Source organism: Nerophis lumbriciformis, linkage group LG02 (assembly GCF_033978685.3).
Source record: "Nerophis lumbriciformis linkage group LG02, RoL_Nlum_v2.1, whole genome shotgun sequence".
NCBI lineage: Eukaryota > Metazoa > Chordata > Actinopteri > Syngnathiformes > Syngnathidae > Nerophis > Nerophis lumbriciformis.
Genome location: NC_084549.2, coordinates 62,445,001 through 62,471,070, shown reverse-complemented (window position 1 = coordinate 62,471,070; position 26,070 = coordinate 62,445,001). Strand labels below are relative to the sequence as shown.

At 38.1% G+C, this 26,070-nt stretch overlaps 1 protein-coding gene across 1 annotated transcript in view; it reads left to right on the top strand.

The window, feature by feature from the left end:
* Positions 1-26,070, top strand: part of ppp3r1a (protein phosphatase 3, regulatory subunit B, alpha a) — a 52,128-nt gene that overhangs the window by 22,676 nt on the left and 3,382 nt on the right. Inside the window, exons 2-5 of the mRNA XM_061966174.1 lie at positions 714-753; positions 16,818-16,994; positions 20,229-20,288; positions 22,773-22,957. Coding sequence (XP_061822158.1) covers positions 714-753; positions 16,818-16,994; positions 20,229-20,288; positions 22,773-22,957 — 462 coding nt within the window. The remainder of the gene's footprint in view (positions 1-713; positions 754-16,817; positions 16,995-20,228; positions 20,289-22,772; positions 22,958-26,070) is intronic.

The window sequence follows — 26,070 nt, the reverse complement described above, 5'->3', positions numbered from 1 at the left end:
TTAAATTTAATTCAAACATGCTACACAGATGGTCGAAAATTTTTATCTAGTTTAAAGAAAGTTGGATGGATTGATTTATTTTAGGGGCAAATCACTAATCCATCCATCCATTTTCTACCGCTTGTCCCTTTCGGGGTCGCGGGGGTTGCTGTAGCCTATCTCTAATTAAAGGGTAAAATCTGTATTCGCCCTTGTGCTACTTTTAAACATTTTTTAATACTCGCACAACCTATTTTTTGGCGCAAATGCAACTGAAATGCTGTGCAAACCGATTTATGCTGAACTTTGTTTTGGACATATATCAATATCAAATCGCGACTAGGGATGTATCGATATGAAAGTGTCATATCATGGTTAATGTCACCAAAATAATCACAGTTATCATTATTATCACAATATTGTTGTATCTGCCCAAAAAGTACTCATAAACACATATATTCAAGTTGAATAAAAAAAAAAAAAATACAATACAAGTTTAGATTGGGGTAATGTCGTCAGTAAATGAGCAGTGTCACAGGTCGGTGGCTTTATCAAAGTGTTATCGATCTTGGTTTTACGATATTGTTAATTTAAAACCGTTATACTAACTGTGGGAAGTTTTTCCGCTTTCTATCATTTTACGGTTTATCGTTACATCCCTAAATGGGTTTAGGGACACTCTTAATCAATACTCATGCCATTATCAATAACCTGTTCTTTTCATCTCTCCTCAGGGAAATGAAGCAAGTTTCCCCCTGGAGATGTGCTCGCATTGTAAGTATTTGCTTTTTAAAAGTCTAAAGGGCAACAAATAAAGGAATTACTTGGTGAACCACCTGCTGATAATCTAAGTTTGCTGTCGAGCCATCAGACTTTTAATTTGTCTTCAAGTTCTGGTGTAGCTGGCACATTTGACACACGGTGGGTACGCTGTTGAGAAGCAGGGCTAAAAATGGACCCACCAGAGGCTGCGTCCATTTTTAATGAGCACCGGGGACGACAATCACGATGAAAAGATGACCTCGGTGCAATCACCCGATTCATGAGTCCGACACCTGGGCTTTGAAGTTGATCATTTCTATTAAGGCGCCCGACTAATGAGTACAACTCTCTTATGCTCTGAGCTCGATAGCAAGACGATCCGATTCCACTCTAGTCCTCCAGGTGGCGGTGAAGAACATTGTTTGCCAATTGCCAATCAAATCAGTTGCGGGCATTAGCTTCTTTTACAGAGATCCTGCAGAACAGTAGATTTTAGTAACAGTAGCTGGAGCTATAGCTGCCTTAACCTCTTAAAGGGGAACATTATCACAATTTCAGAATGGTTAAAACCATTAAAAATCAGTTCCCAGTGGCTTATTTTATTTTTCGAAGTTTTTTTCAAAATTGTACCCATCACGCAATATCCCTAAAAAAAAGCTTGAAAGGGCCTGATTTTAACCATCGTTATATACACCCGTCCATTTTCCTGTGACGTCACATAGTGATGCCAATACAAACAAACATGGCGGATAGAACAGCAAGGTATAGCGACATTAGCTCGGATTCAGCGGCTTAAGCGATTCAACAGATTACGCATGTATTGAAACGGATGGTTGTAGTGTGGAGGCAGGTAGCGAAAACGAAATTGAAGAAGAAACTGAAGCTATTGAGCCATATCGGTTTGAACCGTATGCAAGCAAAACCGACGAAAACGACACGACAGCCAGCGACACGGGAGAAAGCGAGGACGAATTCGGCGATCGCCTTTTAACCAACGATTGGTATGTGTTTGTTTGGCATTAAAGGAAACTAACAACTATGAACTACGTTTACAGCATATGAAATACATTTGGCAACAACATGCACTTTGAGAGTGCAGACAGCCCATTTCAGGCGCGCTAAGAACATATATTTTTCCACGATTGCAGCACTCAGGTTAACCATACCTAAATAGACACAAACTACTGCATTACACAAGACTACCCGAATGTACTCGAATGATTGAAAAAAATAAATGTTTTTAAGCTAAATTATTGGTAAATACAGTTTATGTATAATAATTTACGTAAAATCGCGAGTAATGAATAAAGTTTCATCAATTAATATATTCTGTAGACATACCCTCATCCGCTCTCTTTTCCTGAAAGCTGATCCGTCCAGTTTTGGAGTTGATGTCAGCATCTGCTTTGAGTGTCGCAGGATATCCACACATTCTTGCCATCTCTGTCGTAGCATAGGTTTCGTCGGTAAAGTGTGCGGAACAAACGACTGACCATTTCGTCGGCTTTCCCCACAGCCTCGTATTTTGAACAAATTTTGACCAATTTCTTGCCACTTTCGCATCTTTGGGACACTGGTGCAACTTGAATCCGTCCCTGTTCATGTTGTTACACCCTCCGACAACACACCGACGAAAGTGAGAAAATGGCGGATTGCTTCCTGATGTGACGTCACAACGTGACGTCATCGCTCCGAGAGCGAATAATAGAAAGGCGTTTAATTCGCCAAAATTCACCCATTTAGAGTTCGGAAATCGGTTAAAAAAATATGTGGTCTTTTTTTTGCAACATCAAGGTATATATTGACGCTTACATAGGTCTGGTGATAATGTTCCCCTTTAAGGCTCAAGCTGTTTGTTTACATGCTTTTTTATTTCTCTTTGCTATTTGGGCTTATTGGACCCTAATTAGAATAAAAACTAAGAATCATCTTTTTATATGATGTACTGAGTCCATAAGTAACAAACGTGTACTTCATGTTTAGTGACATGCTAATTCTTATTTTTTTTCCAAATTCCATTGTATGTTATACTCTTCTGACACCACCAGATGGCAGTATAAGTGTCCACATAAGCACATAAGACCCTAATTCAGTAGTGTACACAATTTTGGAAATAAGAGCTAAAAGGTGCTGTCCACGCATGTGGCCAGCTAAGCCTTTAGAGGTTAAAAGGGGGTCTTGCCATTTTAGTATGTATAGTTACTAGGGTTGTACGGTATACCGGTATTAGTATAGTACCGCGATACTAATGAATCATATTCGGTACTATACCGCCTCTAAAATGTACCGGTTGATAATTCATGTCATTTCCAAAACAGAAAATGAGCATATATTAATGCAGTATGAAGAAGAATGTTTTAATGTAGACACATAGAATCATCATACTGGTGTGATGTTAATTCAAGGCTAAGGCAAAAATATCAAGATATATATCGTGTATCGTGACATGGCCTGAAAATTATTGAGATATTAATAAAAGGTCATATCGCCCAGCCCTACTATGAAGAGAAAACTACGTGGTTCAGCCATTCATTAGCTGTAATCTGTTGCAGTGTGCCAAAGAGATACATTCTCTTAAAGAGACAGTTGTGTTCTCGTCTGTCCTATATTTTGTGTCGTGCTTCATTTCAAGCCATTATGTTCTTGTTGTGTTTGACCCACATCGTGAGTGGCTGCTATCAAATAATGGATTAGACAGCCGTTTTTTTTTTTTTCTTCTGGTGGCTTCTATCCCGTCAATGCATCAGAGTGACACTATCCTCTGTTTCGCTGAGCCTGGGTCATGTTTAATGGCCCACTTGCGGGAGCTTGCATTATTAGACCCACAAACCCCGCCCACACGCACAGTTTGGGTGGGGTACTTTACCCGATAGTAGGCGTAGGCCCTTCAGTTTAGCCACTGTTTCACCACTGTATGGAGCAGCCTGCAGGGGTGACTGGTTCGGACTTCCTCGTTGCTAAGGGATTTCCCTGAGGGAGGGAGCCTCTGTCAGCAGTGACAGCTGAGATGGTGAGGGTTTGTCGGGGGTTTTCTAATGACTGCGTTGCTATAAATAACATGGAGCATGCAGGCCGAGCTGTGCATTATGAAAGCAGGACGTGGCCGCCCTCTCCTCTACAGGGTCTCCTTTTTTTAGTCCTGGGACTGACCTGGTTTCCTGAAGAACACGGAGAAATACTTCTTCCACTGGCACACTTCGCAGCATGGTGTAAAAACGTTTATACTGCGATTACTACCACATTTATGCTCGCCTCTCTCATACACATCTGTAAGGACTCCGGTTGGTCCAGAATGCTGCTGCTCGAATGCAGACTAGTACTCGGAGAACGGATCAAACTTCTCCTGTATAGTTTCACTGCCCTGGCTCCCTGAAGCCTGATTTCTTGTCTTAGCCAGACATTTTAGACCAGGGGTGTCAAACTCATTTTAGATCGGGGGGCCACATGGAGAAAAATCTACTCCCAAGTAGGCCGTACTGGTAAAATCACGGCACGATAACTTAAAAATAAAGACAACTTCAGACTGTTTTCTTTGTTTGAAAATAGAACAAGCACAAATGTACAAATCCTAATGTTGTTGGGGTTTTTTTACACTTACATGTTGTGGGTAATAATGTATTTGTCGTTATTTTTATTTTCAGTCAACTCATTGGTGTTCATTTTCAATCTATCAAGATAAACATTTTTTTTATCAAAATCAAATTACAGGATGTTATTTATGTAGTTTGATCATTTTCCTCGACTGATCTACTAATATGTGGTTTATTTTGTACATATATAGCATCATCTTCAAAGATACAAATAATTACTATTGCGACGAGAGATGTCCGATAATGGCTTTTTTGACGATATCCGATATCGTCCAACTCTTGATTATCGATTCCGATATCAACCGATACCGATATATACAGTCGTGGAATTAACACATTATTATGCCTAATTTTGTTGTGATGCCCCGCTGGATGCATTAAACAATGTAACAAGGTTTTCCAAAATAAATCAACTCAAGTTATGGAAAAAAATGCCAACATGGCACTGCCATATTTATTATTGAAGTCACAAAGTGCATTCTTTTTTTTAACATGCCTCAAAACAGCAGCTTGGAATTTGGGACATGCTCTCCCTGAGAGAGTATGAGGAGGTTGAGGTGGGCAGGGTTGTGGGGGCCGGGGTTGAGGTGGGGTGTTGGGGGCAACGGGGAGTGTATATTGTAGCGTCCCGGAAGAGTTAGTGCTGCAAGGGGTTCTGGGTATTTGTTCTGTTGTGTTTATGTTGTGTTACGGTGTGGATTGTTCTCCCGAAATGTGTTTGTCATTCTTGTTTGGTGTGGGTTCACAGTGTGGCGCATATTTGTAACAGTGTTAAAGTTGTTTATACGGCCACCCTCAGTGTGACCTGTATGGCTGTTGACCAAGTATACATCGCATTCACTTGTGTGTGTGAAAAGCCGTAGATATTATGTGACTGGGCCGGTACACAGCGGCGTTTTAAAAAGTCATAAATTTTACTTTTTGATACCGATAATTTTGAAACCGATACCGATAATTTCCGATATTACATTTTAAAGCATTTATCGGCCGATAATATCGGCAGTCCGATATTATCGGACATCCCTAATTGCGACATCCAGTGGACACATTTAGAACAGCTATTTCATTCATTCCAAAATTTTGTTCGCGGGCCTGATCCGTACGTTTGACACCCTTGTTTTAGACAATCGTGTGCTTCCAAGTAGGGCTGGTGGCTATCAATCAATCAATCAATCAATCAATCAATCAATCAATGTTTATTTATATAGCCCTAAATCACAAGTGTCTCAAAGGGCTGCACAAGCCACAACGACATCCTCGGTACAAAGCCCACATAAGGGCAAGGAAAAACTCACCCCAGTGGGACGTCGATGTGAATGACTATGAGAAACCTTGGAGAGGACCGCATATGTGGGTAACCCCCTCCCCTCTAGGGGAGACCGAAAGCAATGGATGTCGAGTGGGTCTGACATAATATTGTGAGAGTCCAGTCCATAGTGGATCCAACATAATAGTAAGAGTCCAGTCCATAGTGGGGCCAGCAGGACACCATCCCGAGCGGAGACGGGTCAGCAGCGCAGAGATGTTCCCAGCTATAAAAGGTGCCTATAAATGTACCGAATTCTGTACCCATCCCTAGTAACTACCCAGCTGTTGGCGGGAAACTTACTCATGTTTAGGTATGGGTAACTTTCACGTTTGCATCGGCACAGTAATAATTCCAGGTACAGAGGAATCAGAATCAGTAATCAACTCTACCAATTTTCGGTACTTTTGTGCGTTCATGTAATAATAAAACTTAATTTGTTTAATTATCATATCTATTTTTAAATCAACATTTAACATGTAATGGTAACTGTGCTGTACAGTTGTTATATCCTGTTTCCTTATACTTCCGAATCTCATTTGCAAGTATGCATTTTTTTCAGTCTGTCATAAGTCTGTGTCCGTAGGCCGGAAGTAGTCTTTGCCATTAGGCTAAATGTGCTGGTCTAGTCTTTTGTTAATCCCTAGAAAGTATTCATATTGTAAGTATTATACATATTACAAACCAGCTGTTTGTAATAAGTATAATATGTAACGTGCATCTTGGTTGTAGTTTTCCTTACCAGTTTTGAAATTGCCATGTAAAATCTCTTATGCTAATCAGTAGCATGTATATAGCATATCCAGTGTAAATTAGCATCAGGCTAGCTATTTTGAAAAGTGGAGCCCTATTTTTCAGCGTTTTATATCGGGCATGCTTGCTCTGTTGACATTGAAAATTACAACATTACCTACAGGCAGACCGCGACAAATGTGACTGTTTGCCCTCCAAGTGCTTATGTCGGTGTGGAGTCTGCAACCGGACGTGACTTCACATGTAGTAACTGTATCGAAATATGTTGCCGTTTGATTTTACGTGACGCGGTCCTCAACCAAATTTGTTGGGTACCTATACAAGTATGAAATTTGATAAAACGATATCAATAACAAATGCGTTTGATAAAAAGGTTGTTTTTTTCCTGTATTATATAACCAGCTTTTTTTTATTCACCTACGCAGCAGCTCAGTGCTAACCCATTATGCTAATGAGTCCCCATGTCATGTGTCCAACTCATAATTGGCGTGGATATCAATACCGTTTTGAAAGCTTTACTTTTGTGTGTTTGGACGCTTCAAGCAGCAAGTTATTGTTTTTAGTCATCAACAGACTACTGAAGTCATGTCGCAGTTGGAACCAGAAAATAATATTTTAATGTATTGCCGCTGTCGTCAACAAACGACGACTCATAAAAAAGCAGCCTCAGGACCCGCGTTAGTTACCAGGTGGGGGTTGGCTGGGTTCCGGTTGCCTAGTAACACAGATGTGGGTGTTTATGAGATCATAAATGTTAATTCATTGTTACATTAGGTCTTCCTCATAGTGCCTCATTTGCATAGCAGCTGGGAGCCTCTTGTGAAGTGCATTTCCTGAATGTTTACTACTATATTTCCATTTGTAATGTGGGATTGTCATGCCAGTGTAAACAGACTTAAACTACATGTGCGGGACAGGTCAAAAAGACCCTAAGGCAGGGGTGTCAAACTCATTTTTTAGCTCAGGGGCCGCATGGAACGTGGGCCGGACAGGTAAAATCATGGCATGATAAATTAAAATTCAACTATGACAACTCCAGATGGTTTTCTTTCTTACATTCTGAAAATGTACATATCACAACTAATCCTCTAGACCAGGGGTGTCAAACTCAAATACAGAGTGGGCCAAAATTTAAAACTGGACAAAGCCGCGGGCCAAGGTTGAACGAATTAACCTTTTAATAGGGACCCAAACAAGTTTTGCTTTGAATATTGAACAAGCGAGGCTTATATAACTTTATAGTGACATGCAAAATCGAGTTTCAAATAATAATAATAATAATTAAAAAATATCAATGGCATATCAAATACAATTTAAATACAAATGTAATGCCTCTTTTCTATTTGCAGCCTTCTGAGGTAAATATCAACATTAACTTTTTCTTTTCTTGGATGCTAGTTCATTAATGTCGGGGCTCAGGCTTTGAGCTGAGGCAACCTTCATTATCGAACGAAGGTGTTCATCAGTCATTATATCTCGTAGTCCACCCGGACCACAGTATTGGGGGCGTGCCTTAAAGGCACTACCTTTTAACGTCCTCTACGAGCTGTCGTCACGTCAGCTACAAAATACACCCCCCGCTGGGACCCCCCTCCCGATATTTTTGTGTAACGTTACACCCCTATGTTTAATGCATCCAGCGGGACATCACAACAAAATTAGGCATAATAATGTGTTGATTACACGACTGTATATATCGGTATCGGTTGATATCGGAATCTGTAATTAAGAGTTGGGGAATATCGGAATTTCGGATATCGGCAAAAAAGCCCTATGAAGAACACAATGAACTTAGACTTCATCTCAGTGTCTCTACAAAGCAATTCAACTTTAAGTCACAGCCAATCTATTATTGAACAAAAAACATGATAAAGCATAAGTAAAAACATGTCTATGTATCAACTACCTCATTTGTCAATTCCTTTGTCAATTCACTTTTTAAAAATTTGCACAGAAGACAATAATTTTCACAGAACTATATCATTGTGTAGTTGTGTCTCATGCAGCATTTTAAGTGGGGTTACCAATTGTTTAGTTTACTCCTGTTTGTTTTACGTTGGGTCGAGGGGGAGGAGTCGCAACCCTGCTTTACCAAACATGGATAAGTGTGGAGAGAATGTTTAGCATTTTTTCCCATCATGCATTGCAGGGAATATAAATGGGTATAATTTTGAATGATATGTTGTGCTTGGACTTTTTTTTTTTTTTTTTTTTAATGATACCCACAAAGTTCAGTGAACAGGTTGTGTTATGTGTGAGCATGTGTGTTGACTTTTTGTGTTGGTTTGTTTGCGCCATGAGTGGGAAAGCTTGTTTGGATTGGGTCATATGTAAAAGTGCTGTGCTGTGTTCACTTCAATGTACAATTCATGGTCATTTTACCTGAATTATTCACGTTGTCGTCAAGGTGGCGGCCAGTTCCATTATTAAACTTGTGACGTCTCGCGGTCCAAACTGAACGCTGTGGGCCGTAGTTCGGACACCCTAATCACAATGGTAGATACGTCATGACTGTGTCTTATATCAGAAGAAGATGTAAAAAAAAAAAAATGGAAAACTGTTGGTAAGTCAACGAACAAATGTACCGTATTTTTCGGACTATAAGTCGCAGTTTTTTTCATAGTTTGGCCGGGGGCGCGACTTATACTCAGGAGCGACTTATGTGTGAAATTATTAACACATGACCGTAAAATATCAAATAATATTATTTAGCTCATTCACGTAAGAGACTAGACGTATAAGATTTCATGGGATTTAGCGATTAGGAGTGACAGATTGTTTGGTAAACGTATAGCATGTTCTATATGTTATAGTTATTTGAATGACTCTTACCATAATATGTTACGTTAACATACCAGGCACGTTCTCAGTTGGTTATTTATGCCTCATATAACGTACACTTATTCAGCCTGTTGTTCACTATTCTTTATTTATTTTCAATTGCCTTTCAAATGTCTATTCTTGGTGTTGGGTTTTATCAAATACATTTCCCCAAAAAATGCGACTTATATATGTTTTTTTCCTTCTTTAATATGCATTTTCGGCCGGAGCGACTTATACTTTGAAAAATACGGTACATACTCGTTCATAAACATAGACACACAATATACAGTCGTGGTCAAAAGTTTACATACACTTGTAAAGAACATAATGTCATGGCTGTCTTGAGTTTCCAATAATTTCTACAACTCTAATTTTTTTGTGATAGAGTGATTGGAGCACATACTTGTTGGTCACAAAAAACTTTCATAAAGTTTGGTTCTTTTATGAATTTATTATGGGTCTACTGAAAATGTGAGCAAATCTGCTGGGTCAAAAGTATACATACAGCAATGTTAATATTTGCTTACATGTCCCTTGGCAAGTTTCACTGCCATGAGGCGCTTTTGGTAGCCATTCTGGTTACATTTTTGAGCACTCCTCTTGACAGAATTGGTGCAGTTCAGCTAAATTTGTTGGTTTTCTGACATGGACTTGTTTCTTCAGCATTGTCCACACGTTTAAGTCAGGACTTTGGGAAGGCCATTCTAAAACCTTCATTCTAGCCTGATTTAGCCATTCCTTTACCACTTTTGACGTCTGTTTGGGGTCATTGTCCTGTTGGAACACCCAACCCAACCTCCGGGCTGAAGATTTTAGGTTGTCCTGAAGAATTTTGAGGTAATCCTCTTTTTCATTGTCCCATTTACTCTCTGTAAAGCACCAGTTCCATTGGCAGCAAAACAGGCCCAGAGCATAATACTACCACCACCATGCTTGACAGTAGGAAAGGTGTTCCTGGGTTTAAAGGCCTCACCTTTTCTCCTCTAAATATATTGCTGGGTATTGTGGCCAAACAGCTCAATTTTTGTTTCATCTGACCACAGAACTTTCCTCCAGAAGGTCTTATCTTTGTCCATGTGATGTCAGACTAATGACTAATACATTATGTGTGGATAAATTAAATTATAGTATAATGTCAACATGCAAGAATAATCAATAGAACGATGAACATTACACACAATACCTATCAATTTCATCATATTGCTACAGTTCAGTATGTTGTTTCCAAGTTCATTTTCTATCAACAATCACATTTTGGTTAGCTAATTGTGATGCTTTTAGTACATATTATGTATTTTTTAAAATATATATTAAATGACAATAATTAATTTAAAACCATTCAAAAATATTTGAAACAAATATTAGTTTAGTTTTGTTATGTTTGGATCATCGTATTTGTCTCCAGACTTGATGTTTGAAACAAATTGGAAATGTGTGCTTTATTGAGCAATTAAATATATACTGTAAACGGAATCATGTATATGATTAATTACTCATCAGGAGCAGTTTATTACTCTCCGTCACTCTTTGCGGCGCTGCCCGGGTTGTCGGAACCCCAAAAACACAACCCATTACTGCCTCTCGTCTCCCCCGTTGTCGGGGAAACGTCTCGCTCTCTGCGGCCATGACAGTTGGCACGCGCCGCTGTTGTTATCGACGCTTGCAACAAGGCGGCCCTCATGTGGGTCAGTAAGCACGCCACCCGAGCCGCAGCCTGCTCAAGCGGCTGTATGAAGGTGGCTGGATGGCTCAGATTACAGCGTGTTTTCATATCACGGTTATCATTATCATCGTGGTACTGTTGAGTGTGCTCAAAAAGTACTTAAACACACAGTACAATATTTTAACCAAGTTTTATTAATAAACAGACACTATACTTTCCTTGCTAGAAGAAATGTTGAATATTGTTTTGTTTCTTGATAGCCAAATTATTATTTGTGTTTAAAATATGTCTATCTTCTTCCTTTTTCGATTTTAAGTTTTTCAAGTGTTTCTTAATGATGAAAGAAAAACAGCATGCTTCACTTTCGGTTTATGTGACGTAAGGGCTGGGCGATAAAATAATATCAGTATATATTGCGAGATATCTATAAAAAATGTGTTCACTAAAATGTTCGATCATTTACTGATCACTGATCAGTGGGAGTGACACGCTAACAGCCAATCAGGTGTCAAATATCATGTTTGGTTGCGCCCTCTTGTTGTCTGGTGGTTGATTCTTTGCATGGAGTGGAAAGAGAAAGTCAAAATGAAGAGTCATCTGGACAGTATGGCAGTTTTAGGGATTTTTTTCAAAAGGACCGTAGTCAGACCAAAGTGGTCTGTAAATGATGCAAGGCCGCTAATACCACACCACCTTAGCAGCGCTCACCCTTTAGAGCACAGCTGTAACTTCCTGGCACTAAACCTGCAGAAAATAGTTCAGGTTTTTCTATGTTTATTTTTACTTTTTGCACTATTTTCTTACACTTTATCAAGCATTTTTTACATATTCCTTATTTTTGCACCTTCTTTTCAAGAGCTTATTGTTAGGTTTAGTTAAGTTTACAATTTTGTTGACATTGTTTGAGTGTTTTCCATGCTTGTGTTGACATTTCCTTTCTGCCTTGATAGCTGAGGGGATTATAATCAGAGGAAGGTTACATTTGAAATACATTTTTTTTTTACAAACCCCGTTTCCATATGAGTTGGGAAATTGTGTTAGATGTAAATATAAACTGAATACAATGATTTGCAAATCCTTTTCAACCCATATTCAATTGAATGCACTACAAAGACAAGATATTTGATGTTCAAACTCATAAACTTTATTTTTTTTTTGCAAATAATAATTAACTTAGAATTTCATGGCTGCAACACGTGCCAAAGTAGTTGGGAAAGGGCATGTTCACCACTGTGTTACATGGCCTTTCCTTTAAACAACACTCCGTAAACGTTTGGGAACTGAGGAGACACATTTTTTAAGCTTCTCAGGTGGAATTATTTGCTATTCTTGCTTGATGTACAGCTTAAGTTGTTCAATAGTCCGGGGGTCTCCATTGTGGTATTTTAGGCTTCATAATGCACCACACATTTTCAATGGGAGACAGGTCTGGACTACAGGCAGGCCAGTCTAGTACCCGCGCTCTTTTACTATGAAGCCACGTTGATGTAACATGTAGCTTGGCATTGTCTTGCTGAAATAAGCAGGGGCGTCCATGGTAACGTTGCTCCAAAACCTGTATGTACCTTTCAGCATTAATGGCGCCTTCACAGATGTTTAAGTTACCCATGTCTTGGGCACTAATACACCCCCATACCATCACAGATGCCGGCTTTTACACTTTGCGCCTATAACAATCCGGATGGTTCTTTTCCTCTTTGGTCCGGAGGACACGACGTCCACAGTTTCCAAAAACAATTAGAAATGTGGACTCGTCAGACAACAGAACACTTTTCCACTTTGTATCAGTCCATCTTAGATGAGCTCAGGCCCAGCGAAGCCGACGGCGTTTCTGGGTGTTGTTGATAAACGGTTTTCGCCTTGCATAGGAGAGTTTTAACTTGCACTTACAGATGTAGCGACCAACTGTAGTTACTGACAGTGGGTTTCTGAAGTGTTCCTGAGCCCATGTGGTGATATCTTTTACACACTGATGTCGCTTGTTGATGCAGTACCGCCTGAGGGATCGAAGGTCACAAGCTTAACTGCTTACGTGCAGTGATTTCTCCAGATTCTCTGAACCCTTTGATGATATTACGGACCGTAGATGGTGAAATCCCTAAATTTCTTGCAATAGCTGGTTGAGAAAGGTTTTTCTTAAACTGTTCAACAATTTGCTCACGCATTTGTTGACAAAGTGGTGACCCTCGCCTCATCCTTGTTTGTGAATGACTGAGCATTTCATGGAATCTACTTTTATACCCAATCATGGCACCCACCTGTTCCCAATTTGCCTGCTCACCTGTGGGATGTTCCAAATAAGTGTTTGATGAGCATTCCTCAACTTTATCAGTATTTATTGCCACCTTTCCCAACTTCTTTGTCACGTGTTGCTGGCATCAAATTCTAAAGTTAATGATTATTTGCAAAAAAAAAAAAAAAATTATTAGTTTGATCATCAAATATGTTGTCTTTGTAGCATATTCAATTGAATATGGGTTGAAAATGATTTGCAAATCATTGTATTCCGTTTATATTTACATCTAACACCATTTCCCAACTCATATGGAAACGGGGTTTGTACATTTAATATATTTTCAATAGGTCATAAAATATCAATAATTATCCATATCAACTTATACCGTGCTAAATTTTTTAGCCATATTCCTAGCCCTAATGTGACGTCACATAATGTTTACTTCATGTTATAGACACGCCCTTGTATGGATCTGCACATGTGTCACTCTGTCTTAAGAAAGCACAGTAGGTTCAATGTGCACAATTGAGTATCTTATTTGCTCTGATGTGTTTACACAAGTTATAGTTAGTTATGAGGTTTGTAAAGGGAAAATACGTTAATGTGGCATGTAGGGCTGCAACTAACGATTAATTTGATAATCGATTAATCTGTCGATTATTACTTCGATTGATTGATTAATAATCGGATAAAAGAGACAAACTACATTTCTATCCTTTCCAGTATTTTATTGAAAAAAACCAGCATACTGGCACCATACTTATTTTGATTATTGTTTCTCAGCTGTTTGTACATGTTGCAGTTTATAAATAAAGGTTTATTAAAAAAAAAATAATAATATATATATATATATATATATATATATATATATATATATATATATATATATATATATATATAAAATTGTGCATAGCATAGATCCAACGAATCGATGACTAAATTAATCGCCAACTATTTTTATAATCGATTTAATTGATTAGTTGTTGCAGCCCTATTAGCATGTCGTCATGCTAGCATTTAAGCTAACCGGCAGATAGCGACCAACGCTTCACCAGGAATTAGCAATGAGTTTATCGAAGTTTGGTACTCAATCACGGTTTTAGGATAATTACAATTTGAAACGATAATAGGCCACTAACCAATAATAGCTACATCCTTGGTTTGTATAGTAATTAACAGCTGGCTAACGCAAATCCCATAGGGATGATGGAAGGATGGGCAGCGCCTTAGAGCTGCGGCCCGACATCATGGCCCCGACTCCCTCCCCTCTGTTGCTAGATATCTTGAGATGTACGTTTTAATATGTATATGTGCTTTGCTATGGAGGTTTTTTCCCACTCCAGAATGGGGTCTAGATTGTATTTTTTTTAACTCATCCTTCCCCAGCGTTTACCTTTTCCCCCTCTTTTACGGGGCGCCTTATGGCGACTCATCAGCGTTCCTGTTCTGTAACCCTGTACACTGTTTGTTTGTCTAATCTTGAACGGGTTTGTGCTGAAAACAAAGTTTAGTTGTACTTGTGCAATGACAATACAGACCTATCCTATCTAGGGTTGCAACAACTAATCGATTAAAATCGATTATAAAAAATAGTTGCCGATTAATTTAGTCATCGATTCGTTGGATCTATGCTATCCGCATGCGCAGAGGCAATTTATTTTTTTATTTTTTTATTTTTTTTATTTTGTATAAACCTTTATTTATAAACTGCAACATGTACAAACAGCTGAGAAACAATAATCAAAATAAGTATAGTGCCAGTATGCTGTTTTTCCCCCCAATAAAATACTGGTAAGGATAGAAATGTAGTTTGTCTCCTTTATCCGATTATTAATCGAGTAATCGAAGTAATAATCGACAGATTAATCGATTATCAAATTAATCGTTAGTTGCAGCCCTAATCCTATCCTATCCTAAATAACATGTTAGAGTGATTGGCCAGGTTGATGGTAAATTAGTTAGTTTTTGGCACACACATGTTGGACCAGGGCACAGTGTACCCTCTGCAGTAAGGAGGTCTTGTCCTTGACCTAGTTGGAAGTGGCGGCTCCATGGCGACACTTCATTAGTAAGGACTAGCTCATGCCCCCTCAGCTGCTCCCTCCACGAGCGTTCAATGTCCCGAGCGTGCCAATTCACGCAAATTTAACCGATTTCCGCGGATTATGCTCGGCCTCGCAACGTTGTCCAGTGCCTGCCTCGCACATTTTGGCCAATCGGCCTAATTTTTGCAAATCGACAAGCAGGAACAGCAACGGGTAATAATTTTGCAATTCTTTATTGCCTAGACAGCACAATTGACCTACTTCCTGTTCCTGTCTACTGCACTAAGCCTTCTGGGTACTCCATATATTAGCCGCGCCGGAGTATAAGCCGCAGATATATACGATGTGGAATTGGGAAAGTTTATTTACATACCTTAATTGTTTCCAAACAGTGTCTGTAACACGGCAGTAAAATGGCTGAACAAACAAAACAGAAGTCATCATCATGGACCAGCTAGATGCGCAAGCTAGCTCCCCAATCAGCTAAACAGACTGAATAACTCCACGGTGACGTTTTGGTGAATTTACTAAGGAATTTGTGAAAATGGAACAATGCAAAAAGAATGCCATTGTAAGTTAATAATACTAACATAAACACTTTTAAACCTGTAGTATATTATCTAATGCTAGCTTCATTACACTATGATACAAATATGCATGAAAACACTCCCACAGACATCACACATGGGACGGTTTTGCAAGTAAGAATTGTTTTAGTTATATTATAAGACTTATAAACATTGCTTGGAGTGATGAATGAAGAATCCCTACGAGTACAAACGCTATGGACGGCTAGAAGACGGAACAGCACTTCTACTTCCGGTTCAAAGCATTAAACAGCAGGAAACACTTGTACTGCAGGCATTCACCCAGCTGCACCTGCAGTGGGCGAACTCGTCCAAAAGATGACGCTATAGCACAAACAATAACACACCTTTCAAGTGTCTTTGCGTGTATTTAATAAAAACTATTATTTTTATGGCCGTCAGCAAAGAAAAATCCATAAATTAGCCGCACCGTTTTATAAGGCGCAGGGTTCAAAGCGTAGGAAAAAATTAGCGCCTTATAGTCCGGAATTTACGGTATATATATTTTTTAGACATTTATTCATCCAAGGTAAGACAATTAAGAACAGATTTCCATTTTGCAAAGCAAAGAGGCAGCATTTACATGAAAGAGATGCTGAAGTGTCATGATATTCTTTCATTGTCTCTCATTAATAAATAAAAATGTGCGCTTTACATCGCTCTCACAGTTCAAAACCTTTTTAGCGTGCATGGTTAAGTGTGTTTCAACATAAATGAATGTTAAAGATAGACCAACAACACTTTTCAGCATAAAACATACAATGTCTGCAACAGACAGCTTATTATCATTATCATGAATAAAACAGTACAATAATTTGAGGATGTGCTTTTACTGCCACCTAGTGTCCACTTTTAGGTCTGTGTGGTGTAAAATGAGTAAAACATCAACACAGTATTTGTTTTCCGATTTAATGTTGTAAGCTTCAAAACAATTTTTCGCCACAACTTTGAGAAAACACTCACTCAGGCATTTTAGATCGCAGTCATCTAAAAAAAAAAAAAAAAGGTCCTGTTTTGTGTAATTGTGAGCAAGAACCAAGCGTGTCTCAACGCTCATCTTTTCTCTCCCCCAGTCGATGCTGACGAGATCAAGCGGCTCGGGAAGCGCTTCAAGAAACTCGACCTCGATAACTCGGGCTCGCTCAGCGTGGAGGAGTTCATGTCGCTGCCCGAGCTGCAGCAGAACCCGCTGGTGCAGAGGGTCATCGACATCTTCGACACGGACGGCAACGGCGAAGTGGACTTTAAAGGTGGGCACCACACTGGCACAAGAAAGCTCGATATAATTTGATTTTATTTATTTTTTATTGAATATACTTTAATTTCATACAATTGAATGTAACATAATGTAATTTAATATAATTTTATTTAATATAGTATAACCTAATATAATTGTATTTAATATTCTATATTAAATTATGTTATAATATAATTTTATACAATGTAATGTATTATATTAAATTGTATTAAAATATAATTTAATACAATTTAATTTAATATAAAGTAGTTTAATATAATTGTTTATAATATAATTTAATATATTATAATAATTAATATTAATACATTAATATAATATATTAAAATATAATGTAATACAATGTAATATATTATATTAAAATATAATTTTATATAAATTAATTTAATATAATTGTAGGCCAAGCATACAGTAAAGAACACAATACTGAGCAATTGTAGGCAACAGGCTACAGGAAGTTAAAGGCCTACTGAAATGCGATTTTCTTATTTAAACGGGGATAGCAGGTCCATTCTATGTGTCATACTTGATCATTTCGCGATATTGCCATATTTTTGCTGAAAGGATTTAGTAGAGAACATCGACGATAAAGTTCGCAACTTTTGGTCGCTGATAAAAAAGCCTTGCCTGTACCGGAAGTAGCAGACGAGTAGCGTGACGTCACAGGTTGTGGAGCTCCTCACATCCGCACATTGTTTACAATCATGGCCACCAGCAGCGAGAGCGATTCGGACCGAGAAAGCGACGATTTCCCCATTAATTTGAGCGAGGATGAAAGATTTGTGGATGAAGAAAGTGAGAGTGAAGGACTAGAGGGCAGTGGGAGCGATTCAGGTAGGGAAGATGCTGTGAGAGGCGGGTGGGACCTGATATTCAGCTGGGAATGACTACAACAGTAAATAAACACAAGATATATATATATATACTCTATTAGCCACAACACAACCAGGCTTATATTTAATATGCCACAAATTAATCCCGCATAACAAACACCTCCCCCCTCCCGTCCATATAACCCGCCAATACAACTCAAACACCTGCACAACACACTCAATCCCACAGCCCAAAGTACCGTTCACCTCCCCAAAGTTCATACAGCACATATATTTCCCCAAAGTCCCCAAAGTTACGTACGTGACATGCACATAGCGGCACGCACGTACGGGCAAGCGATCAAATGTTTGGAAGCCGCAGCTGCATGCGTACTCACGGTACCGCGTCTGCGCATCCAACTCAAAGTCCTCCTGGTAAGAGTCTCTGTTGTCCCAGTTCTCCACAGGCCAATGGCAAAGCTTGACTGTCATCTTCCGGGAATGTAAACAATGAAACACCGGCTGTGTTATCCGTCAGTCAGGGGGTGCGTTATCCGGCACAACACCTGCCGCAATACACCGCTTCCCACCTACAGCTTTCTTCTTTGCTGTCTCCATTGTTCATTGAACAAATTGCAAAAGATTCACCAACACAGATGTCCAGAATCCTGTGGAATTTTGCGATGAAAACAGACGACTTAATAGCTGGCCACCATGCTGTCCCAAAATGTCCTCCACAATCCGTGACGTCACGCGCTGACGTCATCATACCGAGACGTTTTCAGCAGGATATGTCGCGCGAAATTTAAAATTGCACTTTAGTAAGCTAACCCGGCCGTATTGGCATGTGTTGCAATGTTAAGATTACATCATTGATATATAGACTATCAGACTGCGTGGTCGGTAGTAGTGGGTTTCAGTAGGCCTTTAAAACTGAGCCACGTAGACAATAAACTGAATATTCATAATAATATTAATAAAAATAATGATAATGATAATGATAACAATAATGAGCCACATAAACAGAATGGAATAGTTTGTATTTTAAAACAAGGGTCATCAACGTTTTCTAAACTGCAAAGAGCGGGGTCCCCCTACTTAAATATCTTGTGTACAATTATAATTGTGTTTACATTAAACTGGTCTTAAAAGGTACCTTGTTGTTTTGCAATAATAATGACATACAAATAACAGTATTGTGCCGCTAATCGCTAGCTGGCAACTAGTGTGCTAATTACTAGCTGACAACTAATGCGTTAATCACTAGCTGACCACTAATGCGCCAATCGCTAGCTGACCATTACAGTGATAACTGTTAGCTCGTGATTAGCGCTATAGTTTTCAACTTACAACTAAAGCGCTAATCGCTTGCTGAAAACTAGAGCACTAATCGCTAGCTGATAGCTAGAGTGATGATTGTTTGCTAACAACTTTAGTGCTGATCATTAGCTGACAACTACAGCGCCAATGGCTAGCCGGTACTCAGAGCGCTAATTACTAGCTGTCAACTAAAGTGCAAATTGCTAGCTGACAACTAACGCGCCAATCGCTAGCTGACAACTAGAGTGATAATTGCTAGTTGGCAACTATACAATAGTTTAAAACAAATAAAGTGCACTTTTGTGCATGATGTCACACAAGATATTTGAATAAGTGTCAAATAAAAATGAGCTGCATAATAGGAAATCAAATAGTGTATGTCCTTCGCTATGTGGTAGGTTTCTGCGGACGTCATCTCCTTCTGTTGTTGACTAGTTTTGGTTGATGTGGAAATGGAAGACACCAGGCTCAATTGGGTCAGTGCATTTTGTGGGTGTGGCACCGGCCGGAGATGTTGACATGCGGAGTTTCAAGCACTCTTCATTCTCTAGCGGGTGACTTTTCAAATAATGCTACAAATTAGCAGCAATGCTACTTTTTGTAGCAACGCTTTTGCCGCATACTTGACATATTACGGTTGTCTGTTCAACATATTCCCGCTTGAAGCCAAACCACCGCGAGACGATGGACCCCTTGCTGTTTTTCTTGGGAATTCATTCTTCTTCCTCCCTTTGTTACCTTCTCTCTCTCGTATTATCACTCCACTTGCACCACAGCTAACTTTACCATGTCGCTACCTCTCTGCTCGGCGAGGGCGTATGACTTGCTTGTTTTATGTCTCTGTGAGAAGGAGAGACAAGAAAGAGTGAGAAAAGCATGTAGTGTAATGCCCTCAGCTAAAAGCAACTGCGTGAGAACGTATACTGGAATATCACAATATAGTCATTTTCTATATCGCACAGAGACAAACCAGCGATGTATCGAGTATATTCGATATATCACCCAGCCCTAATGTGTACTATCTCTTGTTGTGTAATAACTGTGCTGTTGTGTAATAACTTCAATTGTGTAATTCTGTTTACTTTCTGCCGCCACAGAGTTCATCGAGGGTGTGTCACAGTTCAGTGTCAAAGGAGACAAGGAATCGAAGCTTCGATGTGAGTTACACCTTGTCACAATTTACTACTACTAGTACTACTACTACTACTGCTATTACTACTACTACTACTACTACTACTACTTTTACTACTACGACTATTACTACTACGACTACTGCTATTACTACTACTACGACTACTATTGCTGCTATTACTACTACTATTATTACTACTGCTATTACTACTACTGCTATTACTACTACTATTACTACTGCTATTACTACTACTGCTATTACTACTACTGCTATTACTACTGCTATTACTACTACTGCTATTACTACTGCTATTACTACTACTGCTATTACTACTGCTATTACTTCTACTGCTATTACTACTACTACTGCTATTACTACTATTATTACTAGTGCTATTACTACTGCTATTACTACTGCTATTACTATTACTGCTATTACTACTGCTATTACTTCTACTGCTATTACTACTATTACTACTACTGCTATTACTACTGCTATTACTACTACTATTACTACTACTGCTATTACTACTACTGCTATTACTACTGCTATTACTACTACTATTACTACTACTGCTATTACTACTACTGCTATTACTACTACTATTATTACTAATGCTATTACTACTACTACTATTACTACTAATATTACTATTACTACTATTACTACTACTGCTATTACTAATATTACTACTGCTATTACTACTGCTATTACTACTACTATTACTACTACTGCTATTACTACTGCTATTACTACTACTATTACTACTACTGCTATTACTACTACTGCTATTACTACTACTATTATTACTAATGCTATTACTACTACTACTATTACTACTAATATTACTATTACTACTATTACTACTACTGCTATTACTAATATTACTACTACTATTACTACTAATATTACTATTACTACTATTACTACTACTGCTATTACTAATATTACTACTGCTATTACTACTACTATTACTACGACTGCTATTATTATTATTACTACTACTACTGCTATTGCTACTACTACTGCTATTACTACTACTATTGCTGCTACTACTACTACTACTACTACTACTACTACTGCTGCTACTACTACTGCTGCTACGACTACTGCTATTACTACTACTGCTATTACTACTACTGCTATTACTACTACTGCTACTACTGCTATTACTACTACTACTACTGTTATTACTACTACTGCTATTACTACTACTACTGCTACTACTACTGCTATTATTACTACTACTACTACTATTACTAGTAGTACTACTACTGCTATTACTACTAGTACTACTACTGCTACTACTACTACTACTACTGTTATTACTACTACTACTGCTATTATTACTACTACTACTGCTATTACTATTACTACTAGTACTACTACTGCTATTACTATTACTACTACTGCTATTACTACTACTACTACTACTGCTATTACTAGTACTACTACTGCTATTACTACTACTACTACTACTACTACTACTGCTATTACTACTACTACTGCTATTAACACTACTACTATTACTACTACTGCTATTACTACTACTACTGGTATTACTACTACTATTACTATTGCTACTAAGGCTATTATTACTACTACTACTACTACTATTATTACTACTACTACTACTGCTATTATTACTACTACTACTGCTATTATTACTACTACTGCTATTACTACTACTACTACTGCTTTTATTACTACTACTACTACTACTACTACTGTTATTACTACTACTGCTATTACTACTACTACTGCTACTACTACTACTACTGCTATTACTACTACTACTACTGCTATTAGTACTACTACTATCACTGCTATTGCTATTACTACTGCTATTACTACTACTGCTATTACTACTACTACTACTACTATTACTACTGCTATTACTACTACTACTACTGCTATTACTACTACTGCTATTACTACTACTACTGCTATTACTACTATTATTACTACTGCTATTACTACTACTACTACTGCTTTTATTACTACTACTACTACTACTACTGTTATTACTACTACTGCTATTACTACTACTACTGCTACTACTACTACTACTGCTATTACTACTACTACTACTGCTATTAGTACTACTACTATCACTGCTATTGCTATTACTACTGCTATTACTACTACTGCTATTACTACTACTACTACTACTACTATTACTACTGCTATTACTACTACTACTACTGCTATTACTACTACTGCTATTACTACTACTACTGCTATTACTACTACTATTACTACTGCTATTACTACTACTACTACTACTGCTATTACTACTACTACTACTACTGCTATTATTACTACTACTACTACTACTACTACTATTACTGCTACTGCTACTGCTATTACTACTACTACTACTACTACTACTGCCATTACTACTACTACTACTACTACTACAGTACAGGAGTGGAATGAAGTATGTCCACCTCTGCTTGGTGCCATGTTCCCTCTGAGCCTCCTAGATTTTTTGTCTTTTGGTCCGCAGTTGCCTTCCGGATCTACGACATGGACAAGGACGGCTACATCTCCAATGGCGAGCTCTTCCAGGTGCTGAAGATGATGGTGGGCAGCAACCTGAAGGACACGCAGCTCCAGCAGATCGTGGACAAGACCATCATCAACGCTGACCGGGACGGCGACGGCAAGATATCCTTCGAAGAATTCTGCGCCGTAAGTTGTTTTGTTTTTCATTCTGACGTTTGTGCAAACTGATGTCTGTTCTTTCTCAATGCCAGTGTGCTAACTTGGAGGATAAATGTTTTCATTTGCTCGTAATTTCCTCCAGGAGTTCTCATAACTACCATCATTTCCGCGCTTTAGAGGTCACTGGTATTTAAGCCACACCCACAACATTTCCGAAGAAAATAATATTTGTACATATATTAGCCACACCGGACTATAAGCTGCACATATATACCAGTATGAAAGATTCTGTAAATGTTTATTTACATACCTTAATTGTTTCCAAACGGTGTCTGTAACATGGCAGTAAAACGGCTAATCAAACAAAAGAGAAGTCATCATCATGGACCCACTAGACGCTATAACGAAACTGAAACAATACAAAAAGAATGCCATTGTAAGTTAGTAATACTAACACAGAAACTCGGAAACATGTTAGCATATTAGCTCATTTCTAAAGATGCTAGCTTGATCACAATACGATAGCACGTACAAATATGCATGAAAACACTCCTACAGACATCACACATGGGACGGCTTAGTAAGTAAGAATTGTTTTAGTTATATTGTAAAACTTATAAATGTTGCTTAGAGCAATGAATAAAGAATCCATACGAGTAGAAACGCTATAGATGGCTAAAAGACTGAAGAATCGGTTGGGGGAAAAAAAAGCTCTACCGATAAATGGAAGGTCACTGCAGATTCGTTCAAGAGACGACACTATAATACAAACAATAAAACACCCTCGAAGTGTTTTTGCTTGTTTTTTTGTATTAAATTATTTTTATTATTGTCTTTCGCGAAGAAAAATCCATAAATTAGCCGCAGAGTCCAAAGTTTAGGACACAAGTAGCGGTTCATAGTCCGGAATTGAGGTTAATAATACTAACACAGACACCTGTAAACGTGTTAGCATATTAGCTAATGCTAACAGTAAGTAAGAATTGTTTTAGTTATATTGTAAAACTTACAATCATTGTTTGGAGTGATGAATGAAGAATCCATATGAGTAGAAACGCTATGGACGGCTAAAAGACTGAACGGCACGCCGGTTGGGGGGTAAAAAAAGCACTACCAATAAATGGAAGGGCACTGCATCACCTGCAGTGAGCGAATTCCTACAAAAGACAACACCATTCTACAAACCATAAAACACCCTCAAAGTGTTTTTGCTTGTTTTTTTTAATAAAAATTATTTTTATTATTGCCTTTAGCGAAAAAAAATCCATAAATTAGCAGCCATGTCTTGTAAACCGCAGAGTTCAAGGTTTAGGACAAAAGTAGCGGCTTATTATGATAGCATGTGCAAATAGGCATGAAAACACTCCTACTTCAGTAAGTAAGAATTGTTTTAGTTGTATTGTAAAACTTACAAACGTTGCTTGGAGCGATGATTGAAGAATCCGTTGGAGTAGAAGCGCTATGGATGGTTATACTTCCGGCTCAGGGCACGAAACAGGAAGTACATTTTCAACCCCCAGCACCTACAGTGAGAAAACTCATCCAAAAGATGGCGCCGTAGCACAGACAATAACACATACGGCTGTGAATATTTGGGCACCACATGATTTGATTCAATTCTTGGAGGTAACGATTCAATTCAGAATCGATTCTTGATTCAAAATCAATACTTTTTTAATAACATTGGGTGCCAGTTCTTTGATTAAGTACAGTACATCCCTCCATAAAATAGATGGATCAATTTCTATATTACTTCAAAGAAAACTGGTTTTGTTTGATAAAATTGTCCCCAAACATTTACTAAAGTGGCTGGAAAATGAATCTTTTGTATTTTTTTTTAATAAAAAGATATTAGATTTTTTTTTAATCGATTGAGTGTCGTGACAAATAAGAATCCTGATACATTCGATTTTTTTTTACCCCCCTAATAACACCTTTTCAGTGTCTCTGTCCGTGTTGAAAGGTATTTGTGGAATACAAAACATTATGGCCGTTAACAATGATAAATCAACAAATGAGCCACATCGTTTTACAAACCACAGGGTTCAAAGCGCAGGGAAAAAAAGTAGCGGCTTGTAGTCGGATAAATTCGGTAGTACATTACTAACAAGATAATGCTATCTCCTAGAGAATCCTTTAAAAAAAAAGTCCTGAATCCACACTGTGATCCGTGGGTGTTTGTCACTTGATTTGATTAAATTCTTGGAGGTAACGATTCAATTCAGAATCGATTCTCGATTCAAAATCAATACTTTTTCCAATAACATTGGGTGCCAGTTCTATGATTAACTACATCCCTCCATAAAATAGATGGATCAATTTCTATATTACTGCAAAGAAAACTGGTTTTGTTTGATAAAATTGTACCCAGTGGCTGGAAAATGATTTTTTTTTTTTTAATAAAAGGATATTTGATTTTTTTCTAATTGATTAAGAATCGTGCCAAATAAGAATTCTGATACATTCGAATTTTTTGACCCCCCCTAACAACACCTTTTCAGTGTCTCTGTCGGTGTTGAAACGTATTTGTGGAATACAAAACATTATGGCCGTTACCGAAGATAAATCAACAAATAAGCCACACCGTTTTACAAACCGCAGGGTACAAAGCGTAGGAAAAAAGTAGCGGCTTGTAGTCGGATAAAGTCGGTAGTACATTACTAACAAGATAATGCTATCTCCTAGAGAATCCTTTAAAAAAAAAGAGTCCTGAATCCACACTGTGATCCGTGGGTGTTTGTCACTTGATTTGATTAAATTCTTGGACGTAACGATTCAATTCAGAATCGATTCTCGATTCAAAATCAATACTTTTTCCAATAACATTGGGTGCCAGTTCTATGATTAACTACATCCCTCCATAAAATAGATGGATCAATTTCTATATTACTGCAAAGAAAACTGGTTTTGTTTGATAACATTGTACCCAGTGGCTGGAAAATGATTTTTTTTTTTTTTAATAAAAGGATATTAGATTTTTTTCTAATTGATTAAGAATAGTGACAAATAAGAATCCTGATACATTTGATTTTTTTGACCCCCCTAATAACCCCTTTTCAGTGTCTCTGTCGGTGTTGAAACGTATTTGTGGAATACAAAACATTATGGCCGTTAGCGAAGATAAATCAACAAATGAGCCG